Source organism: Triturus cristatus, chromosome 6 (genome assembly GCF_964204655.1).
Source record: "Triturus cristatus chromosome 6, aTriCri1.1, whole genome shotgun sequence".
NCBI classification, from domain to species: domain Eukaryota; kingdom Metazoa; phylum Chordata; class Amphibia; order Caudata; family Salamandridae; genus Triturus; species Triturus cristatus.
In genome coordinates, this window is record NC_140589.1 from 144331849 (window position 1) to 144348741 (window position 16893).

General features: G+C 42.6%; 1 protein-coding gene across 1 annotated transcript in view; it reads left to right on the plus strand.

Moving 5' to 3' along the window:
• PLB1 (phospholipase B1) overlaps window positions 1-16893 on the plus strand; it is a 440448-nt gene that overhangs the window by 40183 nt on the left and 383372 nt on the right. Inside the window, exons 2-4 of the mRNA XM_085610369.1 lie at window positions 7840-7892; window positions 13102-13165; window positions 15389-15447. Coding sequence (XP_085466495.1) covers window positions 7840-7892; window positions 13102-13165; window positions 15389-15447 — 176 coding nt within the window. The remainder of the gene's footprint in view (window positions 1-7839; window positions 7893-13101; window positions 13166-15388; window positions 15448-16893) is intronic.

A 16893-nucleotide genomic window follows, 5' to 3' on the forward strand; every position in this document is an offset into this window, starting at 1 on the left:
TCACGCAAAATCTTATCCATTGTGAAATCCCTCACTTTGTTGTTCCTAGTCTCACCCTCGACTCCTCTGTCAGAAGACAGCTGCGGGGCTCAAGCCTCCTTTTTCTCTGAAAAAGTGAAGAACATGTATGCCTCTTTCCCTGTTGAAGCTAGAGATCACCCACGGTCAACACATGGTTCGACCCATCAGATGACAGCTCTAAGTTCCTATAGTTGAATCTTATTTATCTGGTGGACCTGACGTGTATATGCTCTTCCATCAAGTCTGAGTTCCCCCTAGACCCAGTTTCTCCTTCCATCGTAGAGCAGGGCTTTGAGATAATTCAGCCGGTCCTGTGTGAACTGTTGAACCTCTCTCTGACCGCCTGGTGTGCTCCTCAGCAACGGAAACATGCTAGGGTTGTTCCACTTCTAAATTAGTCTCTACTCACCTCCATTAAGTCTAAAAACTATCATCCCATCTCGCTGCTACCACTCATCTCTAACATTGTTGAGAAGCATGTGAATGGCATCTCTCTAGGTTCATAGAGGATAAGGACCTCTTGCATAGGACGCCATCAGGCTTTATCTCCACTTACAGTACCAAATCTGCTCGGCTGATAGCCTCCGAGTCAGTTCGCCAGATCTTGGATGCTGGTGACCCTGCAGCAATTCCAATGCTGGACCTCAGTGCGGCTTTTGACACAGTATCACACAACATCTTGATTGAGAGACTCTGGGAAACATGGGGCACAGGTCTGGGGCAATGGAAAGGTAGGGCCGATTCAGCGTCTAGAAAATGGTTTTGCCCATAGATCTTTGGCAGTAGCGAAAAATATTGCAACTTTTACTGCCCATGAGGAACTCTGTTTGCAATAAATATTTAGGGTCAAATAGGAATACCCCCTCTATTGTTATGGATAAAGTGTTAGGGGAACCCCGAAGCAACTTTAGTCAGAACCCGTATGTCCAACTGCCTGGTTCTAGATGGCACCAATAGAATACCTTGGATTGCGTATGTGCGGAAAATCTGTAGTAAACTGGACATGGTTGAAGTATTTACAACTCCGCAGGAGTAAAACTTAAAGTATAATGAGTCGTTTAAAAATCAGTGCCTCCGGAGATGTAAGGAAATAAGAATGGAAGATGTGCTTGATTTACAAACAGGTGCACTATATGCCCCAGTATCAACAACCAAGTGTTTGGAGCCATACATGTGCTGGGTAGAACATGTATCCAAGAGGCTGCTAACACTTTTCAGGTTAAATATTGTACATTTTAAGGTGGCTTTCTTGTTGCAAAAAAACTGGAACTGTGATTTACCCCCATATAGATGCAATAATGTTACAAAACAAAGCACATGTCACTGTATTATGTTTTGCCCTCTGCCTCGCGGCCTACGTCAACATTTTTTTGGCCCCAGTATTGCGTAGCCCAATGGTCAGAAATTACCATCTGGTGTTAGAACTGTTGCACAGTCTTCCTACTTTATAGATTTGTTATGCTGTTTTACATTTTCTTAAATTAGCTTTAACCAGTAGGAAGCTTTATGAAGAAAAAATTGTTTGAATAAATGCACGTATAAATAATATATATCTCTGATAGGTTTGGCACCTGTCATTTTATTAACTTGTATGTATTCATTTCTTGGTCATTATTCTATATATAAAGCAGAGCCTTTTCTTTTATATAGGAAGCTTTAATATATTTTATGTGTTCTATTGTAAATGTTATGAATGAACTGCGGCTTTATGGCATCATGACGAATAAAGGTTTATTTGACTTGACTTGAGAGACTCTGGACCTGTGGTACTGGCAGCAAAACGCTGCTCTGGTTTGCCTAGTTTCTGCAAGGACGTACCTTTCAGGCCTCCCAAAAACCTTTTCAATCTAAGGTGTGCCCTTTGTAGCAAGGAGTACCCCAAGTCTCTTCACTAAGTCACATAGTCCAACCTTAATTAATATTTATGTCCTCCCTCTGGATGAGGTCATCGAATGCTTTGGGTTCACCATCATCTCATATGCGGATGACACGCAACTTGTCATCACTCTTTCTCAGAACAGCAGCCATATGGCCTCTTCTCTGTGACTATGCCTTGCAGAGGTTGCCGCCAGGATAGACTTGAGTTGCCGAAAGCTGAATGCAGGGAAGACGAGGTGCTGATTCGGGCTAAGCACCCTAACATCTGGTCCAGCACATAGGCCTGACAGTCTCGATCCTTTACCCTCCCCTAAACCCAAGATCAAAAAATTGGCATATGGTACGATAATAAACTTTCTTTCGATAGCCAAATCACTGTATTAGCAGGGAAAAGCTATGGGATGCTGAGATCTTTGAAGAAAAGTTTCGTATTTTAGCTGAGTCGACTCAAAAAGCTGTAATCCGAGCCCTGGTTATATCCAGGCTGGGTTGCTGCAATGTTCTCTATCTTGGTGTGTCTCAATCTTGCCTGAGCAGACCTCAACGGGCCTAGAATGCTGAGGCTCAGTTATTGCTTAATTTGCCCAATAGGTCTTCTATCAGAGCCATATATAGAAAACTGCACTGGCTCCCGATGAAGCAGAAAATCACCTTCAAAGCGCTTTGCTATTGCTGTAAGACTTTATCCTTTAATGGTCCACACTACCTTCAGATGATGGTTAAGCCTTATGATCCATCCAGAAATATGAGATCAGCCGAAGTGAAACTGGCCTTTAGTCCCAAATTTAAAAGAATCAGAATTGGTGGTGGCCCTTTTAGCTACCTCGCGCCCAAAATATGGAACTCCCTTCCATTTATAATTTGGCAGGCCTCATCTGAAGCTTTTTTCAGGAAAAAAATAAAAACCTGGCTTTTTGGATCTGGTTGATAACCTGTTCAGCAAGTTGGGTGGTCTCGCTCTTGGTAATCAGGCTCCTAGTGTTGTGACACTTCGTAGGAAGTAGCTATGCGCTCTACAAATCTCACTATTATTATTATTACTGCTGCTATCCAAATACTCTGCCTACTGCAAAATACCCATCCTTTGCATGGTGCGTAAAACTTACTCAAGCCAGAACGATTGGCATAGCCAATGCTTGATTGCAATCATTTCTTCTCAGGACACATAGTCCATCTGTCCACTCCCCCTATCTACAAAACCACGGTAAATTGGTTAGGGAGCTAGCCCAAAATTACCCTCCTAAAGGGCCAGAAGCGAGAGTATCTGCAGTTGAAGGTGATGTAGATCACCCATGTATCCTTTTTTTAAGTTGGAATGTTGCTGGCCTAGCCTCTAAAGTCTGAATTGGAAGGCTGGCAATCCTTTATTTTAAATTATGACGTAGTTTTTATGCAGGAAACCTGGGAATTGAAAGAGATAGCATTTGATGGATTTATGTGCTTTAGTTTGCCAGCTGTACCATCTCCAGCGGGACGAGCCAAAGTGGACTGGTTTAAAGTAAATATTGGTTGTTCTATTTCTCTTCTTCTTCTGGATCGGGGGAGGCACAGGCTTTTTGCCTTAACTGGAATGATAATTATAAGATCTACATGGTGAATTTTTATAATAATAACTTCTCTAGCAAGGGTGATTGTAACTTTCAGGGGCTGTTTGCTGTAATTGATTCCCTTGTAGAAAAAAAGGCTTGGGCAGAACGCCCTCTTAAATTGATGATGGCAGGTGACTTTAATGCCAAATTAGGGCATTTGCCCTCTTTATTACCAATGACTTTTGATCCACTTGCTCGAGAATTTGCTTACAATGTGATCGACACTAGGGGGCGGGTCCTGTTTTCCCTCTGGCCGAACAGGGTCTGGCTACTCTGCTTGTGGCGATATTCCAACTTTTATAGGGAGGGTTGTTGGGAGCACTATAGATTACATTTTTACCTCCCGGAGTATGTCTCCAATCATTATTAATAGCGAGGTTTTTACACAGATCTACAGTGAACATAATCCCATTATAGCGCAACTAACGACCCCTCCTATGCAACCTAATCCTAAGCCTATGGCTCCCCAAGTTCTAACCAGGAAGGATGCAGGGGTAGAGTGGTTTGGCAAACTGCGAACTTGAAGCATATTATGTCCCAAGTAGTCTGCAATAGTACGGCTTTGGTGAACTGTTGCAATTTGGCAACTCGCTATCCAGCCATTATATTAAATCATTTCACTGACCTCTTAATGTGGATAAAAGAGATGCTATCTAGACCCATTGCCCAGCCACATTTTCATGTTAAATCATGGTTTGACAAAGAATGTAGAGCGGCAAATGATTCCTTGCGGAGGGCTCTAAAGCAATCCCCTTGAGACCAGTGTGCTATTATAGCCAGAAGAAAGATCTATCAGCAGGCACTAAAGAAAAGGAAACTGGCTAAAAGGGAGGAGAAATAGGAATCCATAGTTAGAGCTTGTCAACTTAAAGATCTTCAAGCCTTCTGGAAGGCAGTGCGGTCTGTCCTATCCCCCCAACACCTCAAGATAAAGTAACGGTTCATATTTCGGCTGCGGCCTGGTTGGCACATTTTTCTGGGATGTATGTCACTGAAAGTAGGGCCACTGAAGAAATACAGATGGCTAATATCTTTTGCCCAAAACTTGATTTTAGAGAGGAAGAGGTTTTTAAAGAGATTGCTAATAGCCGGCGTAAGAAGGCTCCGGGACTGGATGGTGTCCCACTTGCTGTATTTAGACCCCTGAGCTTACATTGTGAATTCAACTCTGTTTGCAGTTTGGGTGTGCCCATTTTGTGGCGCACCTCAACAATTGTTCCCATCTTTAATAAAGGAAATGTGCAGGACGTCAAGTGTTAATCGCCCGATATCCCTTTTAGACTGCATAGCCAAAATTATTCAGAGAGTAGGTTTGGACTGTCTACTAGACTGGCTAAATAAAAATAGTATACTTGCCCCAAGTCATTATGGGTGCTGAAAGGGGCTTGGGACTATTGAACAGTGCCTCAACCTCCATCTCGTTGTGGGAAAATATAAATATGCCAATGGAGTCTCTATTCATTTGGCGTTTATGGATTTGTCAAGTGCTTTTGATTATGTATCTTGATCAAAGCTGTGGTCTATTTTAGAGAGTATGGGTGTTGATGGGGGGTTGGTTTCATTTCTAAGACTCTTACACCACGACCTCACAGCAACTGTAAGGTATGGTAATGCTGACAAATGCCCAGAGCCTTTCAGAGTCGAGCGTGGGGTGCCCCAGGGATGCGTCCTTGCCCCAGTCCTTTTTCTTCTCTATATAAATTATTTGGAGAGAGCATTGGTATTGTCGTGTAGTTCCTATAAACCTATATAGGATCTACGCGTTTAGACAACATACACTGCGCGCTTGGTGTCCAAACTGATTCAGGACACCCGCACCGAGTATGTCAGCCTGTATACCAGCTAGCTCACAGTGCCACTAGAAACCCCTCTTTCCAAGGAGAAAATAGTTATTGGCAACTATCGAACATGACAACTCTGTCCCATCAGGGATCGTGGAAACAGTGCCACTTTTCGCTCAGTCACTCGTGCTCATTTTGTCTCGGAGAGAGATACACAGAATAAACGGTGGGGACGATTCTCAATAGGTATTTATTAAGCCAGCGTCAATCTAGTGAAAAATAGGTGTGCTGAAACAACCATTAGACTGTAACAAATATAAATGATTATAAGCACTAACAGAGTAAACGGATGGTAAATTTCTACCATAGTGCTAAAACGATAAATACAGGCAAGTATAAAAATACATGACAGTAATAAAAGCATAATCCTACGATGCGTCCCTAACTAGATGTACCTGAATGTACCTAGCATTGATGTGGGTGTAAAGCCAAGAATCCCTCTAGGATAAAGTCAACCCCATTACCTGAAGTTAGAGACTGTGGGACCCCGTTCTGGTCTCAAGTTGGACACCCCACAAGGGATTTCAGACCACTGCAAGCTGGAGTGTCTGCGTGCAGGAGCCTCAGCGTCTCTCGTCAGTGTGTCAGCATGGAAGTCCTCCTCTCCTCCCTCTACCTTAGCAAGAGATGGTGTATATGTACTCAAAGTGATACCCCCTGGGCTATACCTCGCTGTGTAGGATGACGGAAGGAATGACCCTTGTACACAGTTTTTATGCAGGAGATGTTCGGCCTGCTGTCCAGCTATGATTCCAAAAATCCTCATGCATAATGAATGAGGCTTAGGGCTTTCAGAGAAATTCCCAGGTCCTCTAGTCATTGCCTCAACTAGGTAAAAGGTCAGTCCTAAGAACCGTAATGTAGTGCAATATGAGGGCAATGTAGGTTAAAGGTGCATGTAGTACCTGAGCCGATATTGGGTACTTATATGGAACATTACAGTATCTGTCAGGGCCGACGTTCCCTATGTGGAGAAAAAGGCTGTGCCCGTGCTTTTATACGCTGATGATTCTGTCCTCCTGGCAAGGACGGCCAACCACCTCAAGAGCCTTATTTTAGTTATGTTAGATCTATGAGAGATTTGGACCTGGAGACAAACCTCAAGAAAAACATTTACTATGGTATGTGGCCCTAGCAACACAAAAACCCACACCTTAAATATTGATGGAAAACAAATTAGACAGGGTAAGTTCTTTTTCTTACTTGGGTTTGGAGTTCGATGATGGATGCACTTGGACAACTTGTACTAAAAATAGGATATCTATGTATACTCAAGCAGTAGGCACTACTTCTTCGCTTGCCATGCTATTGGAAAAAATCCTATTGCTCCGATCCTAGAGATATATAACCATAAATGCCTGCCAATTTTAACGTATGGAAAGGGTATCTCGGGATGCAGGGATGTTCATGCTATGCAGATGGAGGAGAACAGATTCTGTCGCCGGCTATTAGGCGTTCCTACCTCAACCCGCAATTCTCCCTGCACCAGGAGCTAGGTATGGAGTATGTTCAAGAAACCATTAATGCAGCCCCTTTGGTTCAATGGTGCTCAATTAAGTTTAATAAAGAAGCTGAACTTAATTGGGCAGTCATTAGATATTGTTTATCCTGCACCCATGGTCTGGCCATTCCATTGCTAAACTATATGAAAGACTGTTTTCTAGCTTTTGGTTGTGCACATCTGCTTGAGCACCCCAAGTCCATCCTAAAAAAGGATAAATATTGGGTCCAGGATAGTTTCCATAATCATAGACAGGCAACTAGGGAACTAACCGAAGTGTCCAAACCTTTAGTTAGAGATTAATGTATTATTCAAACGGTGCCAACGATCACTCCTTATTTAATATAAGTGACAAAAGTGTACGAGAGAACTCTATTGGCAAGATTTAGGTTAGGTTCCCTTCGTTGGCTAATACGTTTTCCCCCAGACCAGTACTCCTCAGCATCCATTGGTTTCTGTCTATGTGATGAGCAATCTAGCCAATCCATTTTACATTTTGTCTTTTTCTGTCGATTTTATTTGCCTTCTACAGGGAGGCCTTATTACCTTTGTTACACAGATACAAATTTTCTATGTGCAAAGCCGCCCTATTTTTCTTATTGCAACTTAATGCCTGTAACATATGTCACTCAGTTGCTAGTTTTTTTAAAGTGCATTTTAGCCAAAAGAAGGAGTATGCTGTTTTGATAAAAATGTCCATATATCTTATTTCTATTAAGAACTGCTGGTTTCGCACAGTAACGCGAATATTGATTCTTGTATTTTTAACTTATCCATTAAGCTGCTAAAACCAATCTTAAGTTCTTGGAACCAAGATTTAAATATTGTCATTTTATCAAATGCAAGCTGACAAAAGATTTATTTAACTGTTGATGTGTTTAATATGTTTGCTTCATACTGTATGATCTTTTTGTGTGTGTGTGTATCTTTTATGATCTGCCTTTGGTAGATCGAATAAAGACAATGAAAAAAAATATTATTCAATTAATCTGCATTACTTTGGTTACAGGGAATGCTGTTCCTTTGAACAATATCAACCCAGAAGAGCGCAGCACGTTAGTGGTAAGGTGAAATGTTTAATCATGTCATACATAACACAATAGAAGACTTACTAGATTGTATAGTTACAAGAAGTGTATCATGAAAAAGTGAGAACATCGTGTGATATCTAGTAGGTGAAAAAGATGAAAGATGACCAAAGAGACTGTGTGGGTAATGCAAGAGAGTTACACTAGAGGGAAGGGCACACGATCCTGTCTGGCAATGATACTGGTCTTGGATTGTTTCCATTATAAATCTGCCGCTGGCACTGCTGAATGCCGGATTAGCAGAATACCAATGCTGTCTAGTCCTGATTCCACCTCAGACCTCTTTCTTTCAACACCCTACACTTCCTGTCTCTTTATCTCACTCTTGCAGGTTCTCTTTCACGACTGATTCCTCCCTTTCTCTTCCTCCTTTGTCCCTTATCTGTCTTCCTGTTTCTTGGTTAAAGTTTGATGATGAAATATACGTTCTGGTCTCCACCACTTGCCACCACCGCCACATACTGAGCACTGGGAGAAAGAGTGTCTAATGTGGGTGCCACTATGACGCTTCGGTGGGGTGAAGGAGTTTAGACTCACTCGCATAATATCATCATTTGCATGTTTTGTCTTGGCATATGTCTACAATTGGGTAGAATTTCCTTCACGTGTTTGGGTGTGTATTAAAGAGCTTCTTTGGTTTGTAAATGATACCTTATGACACACATGGTGCCCTGTTCTACAACCATTAGGTCACATAATAGTCATAGCTACATAAATACAATACAATACAACCCTACACTTTCTTAGGTGATTCATCACCAGGAACAATTTTGAAAATTAGCATCATTGGCCACAGTGAGTCACATGCAAAGGAGGGAGAGGTGCCTGCTGATCTCTGCACAACCATCTCTTAAGTCCCTCACAAGGGCTGGTGAACAAATCAGGGGTATGTCTGCTGCCTCTTTCCATAGGAGAAGCAAGGCATAGCAGAAGATTCCTCTGCAACTCCTACACCACAGGACACATTCTGGGCTGCCAAAGAATGGGCTATATGCAAAATCCAAATTGTTGCTGTCCTGTTGATAAACACATTAGGAAAATGTAATGATAAGCTGGCTCTTGTTTGCCATAGGTTCAGTCTACCACACTTCCTTACATATGTATAGCTAATGGAATATGGATAATTGAATATGCATTCCCTTTGACAAAAATGCCACTATAAAGATTTGCATAAAATGTGGTACTATGTAAGTTACTTGAGGTTTTTCATAATGACTACATTAAAAATATCCAAATTTGAGGAGGGGCTAATACTAATTGGTTCTGTTAGTCAGTCAGACAGATCAACGTTTAATTAAAAGTGTGCACATGAAAATGGTGTTGTGCATGGGGGTGTCAAGCCCCTGCCTGGAGCAGTGAAAATGGACATGGACACAAATGACAATTGTCCATCCATATAGCTTATCTGCCGTTGTTTCCTGCCCCTGTGGCACATGTGATAGCATGATACCTGCAGGGGGTTGTCCTTTTGCCTCCGTATAATAACATCTCCCTGCTGGTACTGGCTATCCTTAGCATATTTTGGAAGATGTGTGTAATTTTCACTTAGGATTTTTCCTCTAAAATGTATGTTATTACATTTTGATTCTAGATCATTCTTTCATAGATATGACAATTATTGCTTACAATTATGTAAATCACATAATACAAATACACGAAACCTTGTCTGCGTCTGCCCGAGAGGAGCCATACGCATGCATGGGGACATGAGACCCCAGGTAGAATGTCACCCCTTGCCCCAGTTCATGCACTCTCGGCAATAATAATTAGCTTAATTTTGGTGCTATTGCTCACGGACAGAAATAGCAGAATTCTGACGGGACATCAGTGACCCTACCTTTGAAGTTGGAAGGCAGAGGCAACAGAGGCCACAGAGAGACCTTACAAATTAAACTGAGACCTCTGAACTCTTGCAGCTGGGAAGATGTGTGATTTGGGTTCATTCAGGATTCGCCAGTATCACACCTTGGTCAAATCGAGCTTTGGCCAGTTTAAGGAATGCTCAGGATTGGCTTCTGATGGGATTAAGATTGAACCAACTGACTTAAAGCAGTTCCTCATAATATGCCAAAATGGGCCACACTCCGTGTAGTACGGAGTTGGTAATGTATGATGTGTCCTGGATCCTTGTGTAAGTAGCAGACAGTTGTTATTCCCTATTGCGCCTAGAGCCACTGTTCGTTTGAACATGTCTATCAGAACTTGGGATGACAGTTTCCTAATAGTAGAGTACTTACGGTACCTGCTGTTGATACCCTTCTACTTTTTGTTGGAAACCAAAGTTAAAGGAAGCCTGTATGGTCCATCAGCTTTGGAGTCCAGGGGGAGCATAGGATGCTCCAGGGGGCAGTCCTTGGGGTCAATACCTGCCCTGAGCTCAGCTACACTGAGACCTGAAACCTGAAGATTTCCACTAAAGTCCTTTGAACTTTGGGATTCCAGCGAGGTGCATTACAGTACATATGTTCTGGCTTTGCTATATCCAGGGCAAACCCCACAGGGAAAGAGTAGGTGTCGCTCATTGGTTTCTGTAGCTTTGCTGAAAAGTCTACCAATGATGATTTCGATGCCTCAGAAGGAACCTTACAAGTCCTTTTTATCACCAAGTAGCACAGTTTCTTGGAGTCCTCAGACCAAATTGCTTGAGTCATTTTGGACCAGACCTTTTCTGTTCCTAATCATTTCTTGGATTTCCCATTCTCTTAAAGGCCCGGTATTCATTTTCTCTGTCTACCAAAATGACATTTATTATTGTATCAGTTCTACTAAGAAAGATTTGTAGTTTCTGCTAATCTGGCCCCATATTAAATTGAGTATGTATTGAGTATGTATAGAAGTCTATTCCATGTGAATGGATGGGTAAGCTTGTCCACAATGGAAACTGTAATTGCACGAGTAGAGACGATGCACTCTTGCACATGCATTTATCTTTCCAAAATATTTAGACACCGATTCCAAGTTTCAGTGTAGCAAAAATCGCCAACACAAATCTGACAAAATGCATCAGGAATTAAGGCAAAATATGAGGAACTCAGTACAGTAAACAGCAATTCTGTGTATTATGCGTCATTCCAGCCTTTAAAAATCAGAAAGAAAGTATTTACCCCAGCCAGCCAATGCCCGCTCCCGCTGTAATGATGCTTATGAAATACCACCCTTCTGATACACATCTCATAGTAGGGACCATATATCACAGAAAGCAATATTTTGATAACGAGAGCACGTCTGATGGAGCTACAGAGGTACTCCCTAGGTTAAAAAAATTGGCAATTTCCCAAAGTAAAGGAAGTACCCAAAATACGCGAAGTAGAGTAGAAATTGTGATATAATTGTGTGTTTTTACATTTGTTTCGTATCCTTGTTTTTCTCTTTTTTGCGCAATGTTGTTTATAGGCTGATTAGTGATAATCTAATCTGTAAATTGAGTTGAGTGGATGTAATGACAGGACTGAAGAGGGCTGAGTAACCTGTGGACTGAAAGGTAGTAAGCCAGCCGAACACCAGGCATTCCAAAGATTTGGACTAGACCTGGGAAGAACTTGTGGAGTGTCACTCCGTGGAATTCTGCGGAGTTAAAAAAAAACTCAGCAAGATTCAGCGGAATGCCGTGAACGGGCAAAAATAGGCATGCTGTGTTGCTCGTGCTCTGATTTAGCGCCGGGACCTCATTCTCTGCTGAAAAGCCAGTGTGAACGGCACCCCACGGTGCGCCAGAGGGTGTAGCTTCTTGAGTAGATTTTGTTGCCGCTGGAGTGGATTTTCTACTAGAACCGCAGCTTTCTGGTCATGAACGAGCCTGCTTTGGCGGAATCTTGCTGGGTGCCCTTTTAGCAACCAAAACCGCGCTAGGGGATGCCAAAGTGTGCTCGCACTGGCAACTTAGTGTTTTTGAACTGTGCATGAGATAGAAATCCATCATGTAGCAGTTGGTAGAATTTGGCCAGCAATCCGCATTACAAGCTTAACGCGAAGTGACCAAAATTCTGCCAATTCTGCTGGTGGAGCGGAATATATCGCCCACCCCTAGTTTGGACACAATTTGGGCAGGTATGGTGGCTGGGAAGGAGACTCTCTTGTGGGTTTCTTGAACAAAGTGATGCCAGCAATTTAAAACAATGAGGCAGTATGCCTACCAGGAGCGAATGTTTGAAAAGTTGAGGAAGGCAGGTGAATACGAAGTTCGACAGAGCAGAGGTTTGGATGATGTGTGAGGCAAAGAGACGAAAAGGGACACAGAAGAGAGCTGTTCCCTGGAAGATTAAAATGAGTTTGAAATGGGGAGGGAATGAAGATGATTTTAGAAGAGAAGTAGGAGACAGGATCAGTGGCCTTAAGGGAATCTACGGGTGTTCTGTTTAGTGCTATAGAGAATGGCATTATTGAAAAGGAATTCCATAACTTATCACCTGCTTTCTGTTATAGTGGAATGTATGACACCAAACACTACTATACTGACTGGCTGTAGAAAGGGCATCTTTTGAGATACAGCTTATTTATATGTACTCTATATTGATCATTATGTAGCTGGTATGTTTTATACTTAAGAGAGGAGAACATGCAGCAGGGTTATGGATGACTGCACTGCCTAGACAAGTCACAGAAAAGTAATAAGATATTGGCCGCAAATGGCCAGCTGCTATATGACCATAAATAATCTTGTTTTATACAGGGGTATGAGAGGCAATATTCAAGGAAATTGTTTATAATGAATGCAACAATTCGGGAGAAACAAAGAGAAAATGCACGTCGTTGTTAAGGTTCTTTTGATTTTTATTCACGTGTGCTCTTGATACAGAACAGCCAACGCGTTTCGCCCAAACAAGGGCTTCTTCAGGGCTCTCATTATTGGCCCGAACCCTGACGGAACCTCACTTTGACAAAACCCATAGGAGAGAAATTTGAGTCTCCTCATTCCTCCAGGACCTCCTCAGTCTTACTTTCTGAGAGCCCTGAAGAAGCCCTTGTTTGGGCGAAACGCGTTGGCTGTTCTGTATCAAGTGCACACCGTGAATAAAAATCAAAAGAACCTTAACAATGACGTGAATTTTCTCTTTGTTTCTCCTGGTATGTTTTATCTCTTTATGGCACTTCAAAATTGACTTCAAATGGTGATAAACCACTAATGGACAAAGAGTTCGAGGGAAACAGCATTCTCAAGGACATCCTTCTGCTTTCTCTTTCAGTCTCAGAAACGTTTCCTGTTTCCATGCAGCTCTCAGCTGTCCCCTCATCCTACCCCAGAGTCAGGTTAGTGGACTGCTCTGCAGTATTCCTCAGGGTAACCTGAGCTTCTGGTGGTTCTTACCAGCTTCTGCACAGCTCACCTCAAGAAGGGCGACAGGATGCCAGACTCCGTAAATAAGTGCATTGTGTATTTATTCATGAACATTATGGTTATTCTGGTATTCCGTACTCGTTATTTTTATTCTACAATGTTTGTTTTGTGCCTTCTCTGTTTTTTCCTGACTTATTTCTAAGTAGTCTTCTATGTGTCATCATCAAAAAGGATACAAACAATTTAGAAAAAGATAAAACAAAAGAATACAATTAAGATAAAATGTAAAAATGTTTAGAAGCAGGTGAATGTGTTATTGCTGGCAGCAGAGGTTCAGGGTCACCTATCTCTGGATCGAAGGCGACTGAACATTTGTACATGGATGATAAAAATCCTAGCTCATATATTGAACAAAGATTCACTCCAGGTTGAACTACCAAAGTTGCAGAAGGTGTCATACCAGATACATTTCACAGAAGTCTATTTTTTCCAAATCACTCATTTATATTGAATCTCCACATTCCAACCACCATAGTAAAGGATTTCACAAGGAGAGTTTTGCTATTGACATTTGGCGGCTCACAGTGTTCACTCTGAATATTTAACTAGAAATCCAAAAAAAGACAAAATAAACCAACATATTTCAATAACCTGCCATTAGCATTCTTTATCTGCACATATACTGGTTTAAAGTCAAAAATAGTTTTTTTAAAGTCTGGCAAACATTGGGTGATATATACAATGTTTTGGAATTCTGAGAGGTCTAACATTATAGGCACAGACAAAACATCATGGGTGCAAGTGTCCTCCGAAGAAAATAATTTCACAAAAGACCTGACATGATTATCACAGCAAACGTATGGATTTTGCAATAATTAATGCTGAAACTAACATTCCTGTTGATATCAATACCCTGTAAAGATAGGCACTGCATTGCGTTTGCGAGTTTGTGTTTGCATTTAAAGAATATAAGCCTAGCTAGGGTTTTCATCATCCAACTTCATTCCAAATGGCATTTTTCAATAAGTCTCAACATCCCTCTTGCTTCTGAGGTTGAGTCATTTACTTTGCAGCTCCCTCAAGCACTGAAACCCTGAACATTATACGAATCCTGCAAAGGATACTGCCACTTTGATTGTATTCAATAAAAGGTACATCAGTTAGGATGGCAAAAAGGCAAAAGAGATGGGTAATTGCAACTTGTCAAATGAAAGCATAAACTTTGCAGGCCAATACAGTAAATTCACACAGCCTGCCTATTAAGTACAAACGAAGAACACATCAGATCCAACTTGGTAGCCCTCCGCTGTTACTATTGACCAATGAAAGAAACACTCACAGTTCAATTCCCAATCCTAGTCCACAAATATTACAGAAATACTTCCAAACGCATTATGAAATCCATTGCCTACTAGCAGCCCTTGAGTCCTACCGTTCAATGTCAACACCAACATTTAGAACACTGCTTCAAGAAGTCTGGAATCAATTTTCGAAGCATTCTCTGTAAACAATTCATTCCTAAACAATACAGTTTTAGACCAGCTGAGGCACTCAGATATGCTCTGAAAACAGGGCTGTTCAAAACTGTGACATTATGCAAGAGCCCCAGCACAAAGCACACTGCATCCTCCTCTCTGCTACATGGTTAAGAAGGTGTTATGAGAGTGAAGTGACAAAGTTCAACACTGCTTATCTAAATAAATGAGTGATTATCTCTTCAGTGGACATACATGATAGCATGCGGAATTGCTAGTCAGAAAAGTCAACTGTGTAACGTGTTTTTGCCATGGTCTTTAGCATATACCTCAGTGCTATAGAGCATGTTCACAACAATATTCTACCCGAAAAGCGTCTCTAAAACACACTCTACTATAGTCTGCTGCAATTATTGACCTCATCCTTTTTCAACCCAGGGCTTTCAATTCATTTTACAGAGCTTCCCTGATATCATATTGTTTGTGCAGTCAGAAAATAGCTAAGAAGCGAGATTTCCTACAATCTGTTATTTTTTCCATTCTTCTAAATAAAGTACCTCATGGGTTTGCTGTCATGTAAGCAAATAGTTCAACTAACCACAAACTGGCCCTGAAAGATGTTTGAATGGCTTTACTTGTCTGCTGACTATATGACAGTATATAAAAAAAAATCATATTTACATGTGGATTTGAAATGTCACTGCTTTTTTATCTAAACAGTTCACACCTTGAGGCCTGCTGACATCAAAGCATTTGCTGCTATTGGAAGTGTGACAATGGTGAGTACACTAATGTGGTGTTCTCTGGTAATGACATAAAGATAATGTCACCTGTGCACCAGGGGCGGCCTTAGGCATGTGCAAGCTGTGCACCTGCACAGGGCCACCAAACCCCAGGGGCCACCACGAGGAATCGGATACAATACATATTCGTGGCGGCCCCTGGCAGGGATTTGGCGCATGAACGACTGAGGCGTGCTAAATCCAATGTGATGCACGCTGAATGGTTGTTCTTATACTCTTTTCCTTTCTAACCCAGTCTCGTCTTTGTGTGGGGTCAACCTTGTTTCGGGCTCTTCTGGTAGGTCTTGTGCTTGTTTAGAACTTTTTTCCAGGAGAATCGAGCTTGTTTTAATAGTCCAGATCTGGCACCTCCGGAGGCTCGCATGCGCGCGCATGCGCAGTGCCCGCGAGTCCTGCAGCAAAGGGGTTACAGAAGCACCACGCATCACTGGCGGCAGGAGGGGTGGCAGCACCCGTGCCCGGCGTGCAGCGAGCAGCACTGAGACCGGCCGAGGCCATGCACCGGCGCGCCTAGAGACCCTGGGCAAGAAAGGCCGCCTTGCAGAGGATAGCATGCCAGTGTGCAACCTTTGGTGCCAGCTGCGAGGTGAGCAGCCCGAGGGTCAGTGCATGTGGAGGGGGAGTGAGGAGGTCAGCGTGTGCCACTGCAGAGTGAACCCGAGGGAAGGTGAGCCATTGGACGAGGGTGTGGGGAGCCCTGGGGAGGAGGGCAGATCAGGCGTAGGAATGTATCCCAGCCCGTGGGGGTGAGGAGCCCGGGGTGTGGGGAAGGTTGGGTGAGGATGTTATCGTAGATGGTGTGTGCTTTGGGTCTGGGTGGAGGTAAGCCATGTGAGGTGGCGAGCTGGAGGTATTCTGGTGGTCATGGGAAGGGAGGGCATGATGAATCTTGAGAGAGAGACTCTCTCTCACGATTCATCTCTGAGAGGGCGCGGGTCGGAGAGGTGGTCACCGTGCGCCAGGGGTAGGGAGTGGTACAGATCGGCGCTGTATGTTGAGGGAAGAGTGAGTCAGGAGTGCAGGGGCGGTGTTTACTTGTGGCTGAAGGGAGGCATGGTGACTTTTGGAGGTGTAACTTGGGAGGCACGGTCGTATTGGGGGGAAGAGGAGAGCAGGGTACGAGGTGTTAGACGTAATGTTAAGGATTCATTAAAATGATTACAATTACTTATCAACAATGATGAAAACAGAGTATGAAGCTGATACTTGTGATCTAATGAGTGGATCTGCCTGCACAAATCTTTTAAAACATCGAGTGTTTGAATGTACTTGGCATTTGGTTATGTCTGTTTATATGGTGTTGAAGCAGACATGAAATGCAAGCACCTATGGATGGACGCCTGGAATAGAATGTTAACTCAGTCTAATGCCCTTTTGCAGAGACCTTGGTAGGAGACTGGCTTCTTGATCATTCCTTTAATT